This window comes from Helianthus annuus, chromosome 14, assembly GCF_002127325.2.
Source record: "Helianthus annuus cultivar XRQ/B chromosome 14, HanXRQr2.0-SUNRISE, whole genome shotgun sequence".
NCBI classification, from domain to species: Eukaryota; Viridiplantae; Streptophyta; class Magnoliopsida; order Asterales; family Asteraceae; genus Helianthus; species Helianthus annuus.
Window position 1 is genome coordinate 88,580,524 of NC_035446.2, and position 11,380 is coordinate 88,591,903.

At 35.9% G+C, this 11,380-nt stretch overlaps 1 protein-coding gene, 1 long non-coding RNA gene and 1 other non-coding gene across 25 annotated transcripts; 1 reads left to right on the forward strand and 2 right to left on the reverse strand.

Annotated features, from left to right (window-relative positions):
• Positions 1-1,400: 1,400 nt before the first annotated feature.
• LOC110908641 lies at positions 1,401-8,598 on the reverse strand. Of its 23 annotated transcripts, XR_004878134.1 has the most exons (21): positions 8,195-8,597; positions 7,322-7,766; positions 7,033-7,219; positions 6,867-6,941; positions 5,677-6,789; positions 5,447-5,596; positions 5,297-5,371; positions 5,013-5,207; positions 4,608-4,854; positions 4,472-4,528; positions 4,219-4,371; positions 3,605-3,670; positions 3,375-3,524; positions 3,225-3,299; positions 2,941-3,135; positions 2,675-2,782; positions 2,518-2,582; positions 2,393-2,438; positions 2,195-2,282; positions 1,990-2,076; positions 1,401-1,665 (listed from the first exon to the last, which is right to left on the reverse strand). It is a non-coding gene; the product is annotated as an uncharacterized LOC110908641 (long non-coding RNA). The 23 variants fall into 23 exon arrangements; XR_004878132.1 differs by having other exon boundaries at positions 1,990-2,282; XR_004878127.1 differs by having other exon boundaries at positions 2,518-2,782.
• Positions 8,599-10,091: 1,493 nt separating this feature from the next.
• LOC118486818 lies at positions 10,092-10,251 on the forward strand. The gene has a single exon (XR_004879986.1). It is a non-coding gene; the product is annotated as a U1 spliceosomal RNA (small nuclear RNA).
• Positions 10,252-10,772: 521 nt separating this feature from the next.
• On the reverse strand, positions 10,773-11,249 carry LOC110906923 (G-type lectin S-receptor-like serine/threonine-protein kinase At5g35370). The gene is made up of 2 exons (XM_022151979.1): positions 11,190-11,249; positions 10,773-11,117 (listed from the first exon to the last, which is right to left on the reverse strand). Exons 1-2 carry the CDS (start codon positions 11,247-11,249, stop codon positions 10,773-10,775), a joined length of 405 nt encoding a protein of 134 aa, XP_022007671.1.
• Positions 11,250-11,380: the final 131 nt, after the last annotated feature.

The following is an 11,380-nucleotide window of genomic DNA, read 5'->3' on the forward strand; positions in this document are numbered from 1 at the left end:
CGGGGAAAACCCTGTAACCCACCCGCCCGTAGGCATGACGGTGAAATTACCGGTAAAACCCGTTTGGCTCAAGGATCCAACCCATGTTTCCATGGGTCTCCTATCATTGCCCACCAATGCCTCACTCTGCACCAAGTGGGAGTCGAACCTGCATCTCTCAAGAGAAATGCAAGCCTTCCACCACTTGATCTAGAGATCATTGACTTGCTTAATTTCATACTAATTCGTGGATTGATCATAAACCCACTTCATATAAATTCACCAAATCAAAAATTAAAACTTACCACATGTTTGTTAGGATTAGATGATGGTAATTCTTCATTCATGCAAGAGACTAGATCCAAATTTCGTCACCAATTTGGAGTTTTGGGTTGTTTGGGAGAACCCTCTTCCACCCTCTTGCACACATCGACATACACACACACACACACTCTTCACATACACAAAAGTGCAGAATTTTAACCCCAAATTCCTATTGTTGACGATTTTATAATCTTTCGAGGAATGTCACAAATGGTCCCTTCATTTCCTTCCTTCTTTCTATCTAACAAACCCTTTAACTAAGTTAAGCTACCTAGTTATTTTATGTCATTACATAACAAAAGAGAAGTTACTAGCGAATAAAAATATTCGAGTTTTGGGGTGTTACAAGTCTACATCTTTTAAAAGAGGTTTCGTCCTCGAAACCGGCCTCATTGTTATCGGACTATATCTACCTTTACTTTCTGATTGTTTATTCCTTCATTTCGTTCAAGATGCATACCATAGCACGAATCCACTCATGTCTTATACAAAAGGAATTCGTTCATGAACAAACAAATTCGTATGTTTTGCCCCTACCCTCTTAGATTAAGCAAAATACTTTCATGTGTTTATTGATTATAGCGAATTCTTACCCTTAAATCATGGTTGATACTTCATTCTTGAATTAGTAATATAGGTATTCCTCATGAGCTTACCACAATATTCAATTATTAACATTCCTTCAAATGACTTTCATAGTCACATAAAAAGTCAGAATATGATCATACGTATATCATCAACATTCCGTTATGGTATCACTACCGCAAAATAACCACTATTTCATACTCACTTATTCGTACTTCACTCGAGAGTTAAGCATCATTCTATGTTTGCTAGCGTTACCTGTACTATGCACACCGTTAAGTTAAATTCCGAATCATTTCATTCTTGTCTGATTAGCTCTCTTCATGCACTACTTATACTACACACGTAACCATGTTGCGCAAGTTCATCGTACGAGTATTTAACCAATACCCCAAATTCTCATTCAAGGATTTTGAGATTTCCTTTTAATGACAGAAATTTTGGGTTGAAATTTCCTTTTAATACTATACCATACTTATTCTACCATTTGTTTATTCATATGTATTACTAGGTTATTACCCGGAATTGCTTCCCGGGCTGAAGAAAGTTACTTATATTATTATTAATTTTGTTCATGCATAAAGGTTTGACAAAAACTAAAAATAAACTATATGCTAACGAAGACAACAATGGTATGCTTAAACCACAGTCTTGTAATAATGAAACTGCATAAGTGGAGAAGTCGGGTATAATGGTATGCTTAAACCATCCGAACCCACCACTGTAGGGCCCACGTCTTGTAACTTCCAGTTTATCTATTAGTTCCATGGCTTTCACCTGCATCAGATAGGAATTTTCATGAATATGGGTCGCCTCGGGTTATGTTTTATCCGATCAAAAGTCCAAGAGTTGAAAAATAACCAACGGGTCAATTAGGTAAAATGAAAAATAACTAAAAAGGAAATGGATTAAAAGTCCCAGAAATTTATTTTTAATGTATTAACCTCTTTAACCATATATTCAGAAAAAAAAATACAACTGGATAAACTTGACTGGACGTGTTTCAAAAAAAATATAGAAAAATGACCCCAACCCGTTTTAACCTGTTACCCAACCCGTTTATCTTGCAATATATAGAAGCTAATGGTATGAAGAGCGAACCTTTGGAGCACCACTAACAGTTCCAACTGGAAGTGCAGCAGAAAGGGCGTCCCAGCAAGTCAGATTATCGAGCAACTCCACAGTCACCTTTAAGAACCAAAAGGGAGCCATAACGGTTCAAGATTATCGATAGATTGTTGTTGTAATAGAAAAAAATATGAAACATCAACGAGCATGATGTGTTCTGCACATTGCTTTTCATCACCTAACAGCATCTTCTCCAACTGTGTGTCCTCATCCGGAGTCCTTCCCCTTCTTACTGTCCCGGCTAAAGGTTGGTTAACAACCGTATTCTGTCAAAAAAGAATATATAGTTCATAATTCTTTTTGATAATTTACAATAATAGAAATGAAATGCCCATATATAAAAAAAAAGTAAACTGATAAATTATAGATTTCACACAAGTTAGAATTTTTGGGCTTGAACCAATCAAGATACACCCCCGAGCCTGACAACATGAAACGACACAAGGAGTTAAGTAAAAAAAATAACTGGAAAAGTTTAATTCATGAATAATGTTAATGTACCTGCAAATAAGTCATGTATGGACTTGGATTCACGACTCTTAGCGCGCGATAAATCTCGAAAGGATCTGCGAACGTTCGACGTTCAAAACACTGACTTAAAACAATCTGGAAAATATCACCTGCAAGAATGTGTTCTTTCGCTTGCAATACTACTGACTTATATTCGTCACTGGTCATGCTCGACTAGGTTAAAGGAGTTCCGAATTTTGAAGGAGTTCCGAATTGTTGGGTGCTTAATTCAACGGAGCCCAGAGCTAACTTTGGCCTAATGATTGAGAAATAAGTAAGGATTACAAAACAACCAGAATGTTATAGAAATAATAAGTCACTTACAGATCACAATCGTGTACTTTAGATTCAACCATTATAAAACCTAACTAATAGATTAATATGAACAAAGTATAGCAGATAGTATATCAATACCGAAGATACAGATTTGCTTCCATGCCTTGATGCATGACCATTTGATTTGCCAATCTTTGAACCAGTTTTCGATGGTTGTCCAGCTGGGACTGTTCTTTTGTTCTCATTCACTTCTGGAAATGCACCGTGTGTCTTCAATCGTTCAAGAACAATCGCCAGCGCGGGACCTTGAATATCTCTTACATTCTTCATGACCTACAGTGGATGAGAAAATTGATTCAAAACGATTATGCAAAAGTAAAACATATGAATATTCAAATTTAAAAGTAAGAATTTTTACACACCATTTCTCGTCCACAAACTCTAACAATATCCCCAAAGCACGCTTCTGCGGCTTTACGAACATCTGCTGATTTATCCTGGTAAACAAAAACTACTTAATCTGCTGACTGACAAATGAAACAACGAATATAGTCTTTATAAATAATAAATACCATCATAGCAACAGTAACTGGTCTCAGTAACTGAATGGCATCAGGGAACTCTGCCAATCCTGTAAGTTACCTCGACAACCAGTCAAAAAGGTCCTTACGTCCTTCTGCCCCAAGTTTAGCATCAGTCAAAGAAGCAGTAATATATGGTACCTACAAATAACCAAAATTCACGATTAATACAGTTAAATATAATTAGAACGCACAAAATTAGATATGAATAAAACATCTACCATTTTATCAAGATGGGTAACAGCAACCCAAGCATCCAAAGTTGTCAAGGTAGATTCTCTCGTGCTCTTTTTATTGTCACCAAGGCATTTGATAACATTAGACAAAATATTAGTGTCTTACAGTGGAACTAATATGCATCACAGTTCAAGAGCTTACTTTATGCACAAATCTCAACTTCATCTTGCCTGGACTCTTGTAACACTGTTTGACCACTGTTTGACCAAAGTCAAACCACTATTTGACCAAAGTCAAACAACTGTTTGCAAAAATATGATTCTTAGTGGTTCAAAAGTCTGTTTGACCAAAGTTAAAACACTGTTTGACTAAAGTTAAAACGCTGTTTGATCAAAGTCTGTTTGACCAAAGTCAAACTACTGTTTGGAAACAAAGAACCACTGTTTTCTCCACAAAACACTGTTTCAAACCAACAGTGTTTTGAAACCACTATTTAACCCAACGGTCGTTTCGAAACACTGTTTAACCCAACAGTGGTTACAAACACTGTTTAACCGAACCAGGTTTCGTGACCTACATCTGAGTTGCATTAAGAAAGTAAATATTTTAAATAATTATAAACTACGAAAGCATATTAAATAAAAAAAGCCAAACTAACCTTTCCGACATCATTCCTCCCTAAGTCAACAAGCATGATGTGTTCCGCACATTGCTTTTCATCACTTAACAGCATCTTCTCCAACTGTGCGTCCTCATCCGGAGTCCTTCCCCTTCTTACTGTCCCAGCTAAAGGTCGGTTAACAACCGTATTCTGTCAAAAAAAGAATATATAGTTCATAAATCTTTTTGATAATTTACAATAATAGAAATGAAATGCCCATATATATAAAAGAAGTAAACTGATAAATTACAGATTTCACACGAGTCAGAATTTCTGGGCTTGAACCAACCAAGATACACCCCCGAGCCTGACAACATGAAACGACACAAGGTGTTAAGTAAAAAAAACAACTGGAAAAGTTTAATTTATGAATAATGTTAATGTACCTGCAAATAAGTCATGTACGGAACTGGATTCACGACTCTTAGCGTGCGATAAATCTCGAAAGGATCTGCGAGCGTTCGACATTCAAAACGCTGACTTATAACAATCTGGAAAATATCACCTGCAATAATGTGTTGCTTCACTTGCAATACTGCTGACTCGTATTCGTCACTGGTCATGCTCGACTGGGTTAAAGGAGTTCCGAATCATTGGGTGCTTAATTCAATGGAGCCTGGAGTTAACTTTGGCCTAATGTTTGAGAACTAAGTAAGGATTACAAAACAACCAGAATGTTATAGAGATGATAAGTCACTTACAGATCACAATCGTGTACTTTAGATTCAACCATTATAAAACCTAACTAATAGATTCATATGAACAAAGTATAGCAGATAGTATATCAATACCGAAGATACAGATCTGCTTCCATGCCTTGATGCATGACCATTTGATTTGCCAATCTTTGAACCTGTTTTCGATGGTTGTCCAGCTGGGACTGTTCTTGTGTTCTCATGCACTTCTGGAAATGCACCGTGTGTCTTCAATCGTTCAAGAACAATCGCCAGCGCGGGACCTTGAATATCTCTTACATTCTTCATGACCTACAGTGGATGAAAAAATTGATTCAAAACGATTATGCAAAAGTAAAACATATGAATATTCAAATTTAAAAGTAAGAAGTTTTACACACCATTTCTGGTCCACAAACTCTAACAATATCCCCAAAGCACGCTTTTGCGGCTTTACGAACATCTGCTGGTTTATCCTGGTAAACAAAAACTACTTAATCTGTTGACTGACAAATGAAACAACGAATATAGTCTTTATAAATAATAAATACCGTCATAGCAACAACAACTGGTCTCAGTAACTGAATGGCATCAGTGAACTCTGCCAATCCTGTAAGTTACCTCGACAACCAGTCAAAAAGGTCTTTACGTCCTTCTGCCCCAAGTTTAGCATCAATCAAAGAAGCAGTAATATATGGTACCTACAAATAACCAAAAGTCACGATTAATACAGTTAAATATAATTAGAACGCACAAAATTAGATATGAATAAAACATGTACCATTTTATTAAGATGGGTAACAACAACCCAAGCATCCAAAGTTATCTAGGTAGATTCTCTCGTGTTCTTTTTATTGTCACCAAGGCATTTGATAACATCGGACAAAATTCTCTGCAAGAAAAGCATATATTATTATTACTAGTGGTTTTCCCCCGCGCTGTGCGGCGGGAGCTTAGTTGGTATCGATTCTGTTCGTTTCGGTGCTATAACAACTGAAAGAAAAAACTACAAATATGACGTCATGATATGTCCAAAAGGATATCGACACGTGTTTTACATCAATCAAAAATGATAAAAAAGAGTATCGGTTCTGCTACTACCGATATCGGTACCATTGTCGTTTGGTCGAAAACGGTTATGTTATTGATACTCATATATTTTACGATTAAAAAAGTTATGTTTTATAATTTTGTTACCGGCACTCGTATAATTTACTATACAAAAAATTGTGTTGTTTTGAAAACCAAAATCTAATTACTATTCTTCGATTCAATTTGCTACGATAGCGGCAAGTATCCCTTTCTAATAAAAATTATATGGTAATATTGAAAAAAATATAGCTACGGAGTTAGATTTTTTTTTTTAAAGTTAACCTTCGTAAGTTATTAAAATCAAAATAAATGATAAATAACATGTTATTAAAAATTAAAAAAGTACTTAAAAAATTAGATCAAAAATTAAAAAGAATACTTAAAAGAATATGATCACTATTCATCAAGGCTTTACAAAATATAGTTGGAGGTAGAATTTTTTTTAAGTTAACACAAGTTATAAAAAATAAATTAAATTAAGTGATAAATGACATGTTATTAAGAAATTACAAAGAATACTTAAAAAGATTGATAAAAAATAAAAATAATATTTTAAATATGTTGATCACTATTCATGGGGTGTTTATATTCATATGTATAATTGTTAAATGTTAAATCTTGGATTTACAATAACCTAACTTATTTATATATAAATGGAGATAGACGTATCTATTGACATTGTTGGCCTTCGCTACTACAGGTCCCATTGCCGATGCAAGAGCACTTATAGAAGTCAGTGTAGCCGTAATTAAGTTTTTGTTGCTGTCATATAACTGAGCTCTAAGAGCCCCAAACAATTCCACTGGAAAAAACACAAAAACATGTAAAAGATGATAAACAAACAAAATTATATCAAAAAAATGCAAAAAAAAAAAGTACCTGTTCCAGTAGGCTGAATACGCTTGTTAGCCTCATCCACAATTTTACTTACTGCTTCAATAGATTGAGATGGGCCTGAACAAAACCAAAAACAATGTCAAAATGATTTTCCATGTTTTATTATTTATTAATTTAATTAATAAAGTAGTTATAAAAGCATCATCACCTTCCAATCATTACTCTCCAATCCTTTAAGAAGAGCCGATGTTATCTTTCTGCTTATATCCTCTCGTGACAAGCTATCCAAAGCACCACCAAACACAGAAGATACAGAATCTATTGCTTTAACAGTCTTTTTTGGTGCAGTAGCTGCACCCTCAAAAGGATTTTTCTCACACGCTGCATCCACTGCACTAAGAAGAGCAGAATGCATGGTGAATATTTATAGATAATCTAAACCCAATTCAGAAGTTGTCACACATTATATGTTCCCCAACAACACCAAGCACACGTACAAGGCAAACATGAATGAAGTTGAAATTATCTCCATAATAGGGCATTGACATAGCATCTAAAAACGACGTTGATCATCCCACTTGCACCTTCGTTCGCTGCAGTAACAACTGCCCTGCGCACTATTCGTACAACAACAATCAATAGTCCTAAAAAACGTATTGTTCCTGAGAACAGGCCAAATACGTTTATAAAAAAAGCATACAATAAATGAACAAAGATATTATCTTTATAGCATCCCTTCTACATATGATTGTGTAAAACCTATAAACTGCAAGAAAATAAACCTTAGAGAACGTCATATGATGTTTGACCCTCGGATCGTCTATGGAGAAGTACCACTGAGCTATAGTCCTAGTGATTACATAAAGTTGTGCATCCACCATTGCAGCAGCAGACCACAACATTGTAAATCGCCAACGCGTAGTAAGCTGGAACCCAATTATCCTGTTCCCACACACAAACTTAACCACAACACAATTCATCTCATAAAATCGTTGAAACTGCTCTAATTACCAGATCCAGATCATAATACTCGTTCACAAAACTAGAACAAACTTAATTCATCTCATAAAAATGATGAAAACACTATAATTACCAGATCCAGATCAAAATGACCGTTCACAAAAATAGATTAAACTCAACACAACACAATTCATTTTGAGAAATCGTTAAAATGGCTATAAATACCAGATCCAGATCAAAATAACTGTTCACACAAACAGATCAAACTTAACCACAACACAATACATCTCATAAATGATTTACCACTCGAAAGAACTGGGTAGATACCACAAGAACAAACTACTGTGATAACCTTTAACTTGGTAGTGTTAAAATTAGCCCTAATTTTGTAAATATGGAAACGAAATTACCTTAATGAAAGGAGAACAAACATACTGTGATAACCTTTAACTTAAAGAACATGAGTGTGTCCCACCACAGCGATGAATCCATCTATACTCCCAAACCCTAGATGTTTAACATCATCTCTCTGCAAAGCATCTCTAGCCACCAATCGAAGGAGATGTATACAATTGATTCTGATCTTGTCCGATCATCCAATGTCACTGCCGTATAGAAGTTTGTAACCAAATCATCACCACCGTCACTCTTTTTCGTCCACCAAACTCAATGAGTTTGCCAGATCTAACCCTAAACTACATAGTGTTTCTTCAAGAGTATGAAATTCTGGGGAAGAAAGAGAGAGAGGAAGAAGATGAGGGTTTGAAAAAGAAGCGTGAGAAAGAAAAAAGAGGAGGAGTACATGAGAAGTGAAGTGACGAAGAAGATTTTAGGGTTTTTTAGGGGAGTGGTACTGTTGGGCGGGAAAAGGGAATTGAGGATGCCCTAATCAAGTGACACGTGGCCCAAATAACTTTCAATTATTAGTTATAATAGATAATAGATTCAATCTACCTTAATCATAAGCTAAACATTTTAGTAATCTTGACTTCATTGCATAAACCAATAATCTACAAACCAAATCGGTTCGCTTAAAAACTAAGGGTGTTCAGAAAAAACCGTAACCAAATAAAAACCGTAAACCGATCCGTAACCGTAACCAAATAAACCGATCCGAATAACGAATTCGGTTTTTGGTTTGGTTTCTAACCGAAACTGAATTGTGAATATGGTTTTTGGTTCAGTTTATGGATCCACATTTTATTTTATCTGGTTTATTCGGTTTATTTGGATAACCGAATAAACCATCTAACTTAATTAATTATTAAATAAAAATAATAATATTTTATAAATCATATACAATTTATTAGCCCAAAATAGTTATTTTTTATGTAGCCCAAAATAACAAATGCAAATCTAAAAGCCCAACTCAAACCCACTTATTTCTAAAATAATAGAACTTCAGACCTATATAAACTAGGGTTTAGGATTTCTACATTTTCTTGGAGAAAGACTCATGTTTGAAGATTATTTATATTTTGTGCCATTAGAATTGTTAACTGTTTATATTTTGTGTCATTAGGATGTGTTTGATTTATTTCGCAATGAAACTTTCTTGTATTCGTATATTGTTAGGTGTAAATTAGTTGTGATGTTCAAAAGTTGGCACACAAACATAAATATAAATTAGGCAAAAAAGTACTTAGGTACAATTTGGTTAGATTTGGTTTATTTGTTTTATTTGGTTTATTTGGTTTCTAACTGAAACCAAACCGAATTGAATTTGGTTTGATTTGGATCGGTTTGCATATTCCTTATTTGGTTTGGTTTGGTTTTTGGTTTGGGTACAAAATTTTGAAAACCGAATAAATCGAACCAAATAAACCAAATAAACTATAAACCGAACCAATGAACACCCCTATTAAAAACTCCTAAAGAAATTACTAAAATTGGGCTAGTTTTACCGGAGACTTTGACCACTTTTTCTTAGTTCAGGAATTGATTAGAAAGGTTTTTAAAACTTTCATGAAAATGTCAATCGAAGTCAACTTGAAAACCATAATGCTAGAAATCATTTTTTTTTCAAAAAGTCTAGAAATCATTTTTTCCTCAACAACGCCATAGGGGTACTATAGGAGGAAAACCCGACCTAACCGGCCAAAATTATATAAATGATGAGATCAAGATAGCATTGGACCGCTTTAGCCTTGGTTTTTTCACTTCAATTTTCATAGTTTGTCCATTATTGATAGAGTTTATTTATATTCCCGTCAGTTTTCATAAGTTTAGAGGTTATCCCACATCGGTGGGGAGAGAAAACAAAAGAGAATGATGTTGTACAAAAAAAGAAATGGGCCAATTGAATACTCACTTACCTCGACGGGTTCTATCGATGATCAAGAAGGTCCATGGCCTAGTTGGTGATCTCCATTGCACTTGGGAAGAGTGCCCGCCTAAAGTCGACCCAAGTGTTCGAGCCTACATCATTATTTGTTGTAGTGGGGGCCTGCGTTCGCATCGGCCCCTACTAAACCATTAGTCTAAAAGATTATTTGTTGTTTATTGGGTCAAACTGCGTTTTCTCGAACATGCACCAAGGTGATTTACCATAATAATAAATAGAGTCAATGCGGGCTCCGCCGTGGGAAGAGCCGCTTCTTTCGCATGCGTCTCATCGTCTTGGGAGCACTCGTAGTTGTTTGAGTCGTTGCGGGTTTTTATTATTTAATTATGTAAAAACTTCTTATATTTGTTGTTTTCGGAAACTTGTTGCGATGACATGTACGAAAACAACTCCGGGATACACTCGTGCCTCTACTATTGATGGCGGACACCATAAAACCACACCTTATCTCGACCTCTGCCCTGGTTACAACCATTTAAGGCTCGGTGAATCGCCTTCTATAGAACCTCAAAAAGTTAAAGACTCCAACCGTGGCGTACCCACTGGGAACGTTCCTTCTAGCATTGCGATCACCTTGACTAGCTTCTCGGCTTCATCTTTTGTCACCCTACCCACTCAATTCTAACAAATACCATACTGTAGCTTTAGACATTTGTTTTATCTGAGATAGCCTCGTTCAGGAGCCACTCGGGAGCTTGGTACACGCGGGTTCCTCTCATGGTTGTAAATGAACCAGATTGTTCGGGACTCGGTAGTCTCGATAACCCAAAATTCGAAATCTTTACTTGCATATCATCAAGAATGTTTTCGGGCTTAACATGACAATGTATGATCTTGTGCTCGCACCCGCTATGCAGGTACACAAGACTGTGAGCAGTTCTAACCGCAATCTCAAACCGCTCATGCCATTCTAAAGGCGGACCAGGCCCAAAAAGGGTCCGGTCCAACGAACCTCGGTTCATATACTCATACACCAAAATCGTTCTAGCCTGTGTGTACAGAACCCCTTGAGTTAAAAAGATTTAAATGATGAATGTTGCCAATGATGGTGATTTCAGTACCGAATCCTTCTTTCCCTGAGACCCTAGCGCGGGGATCTTCATTTCTCTCAATCGCGCCATATGGTTTAGGCCCGTCGTCTGTGGTATATATGTTTTATCCGGATCTGGAATCCAGAAGTTTTTGATGAATAGATTTACACGGGTAAGTTTAAACCCCAGGTCAATAGATTTCAAAGCCACGTGAGTTTCAC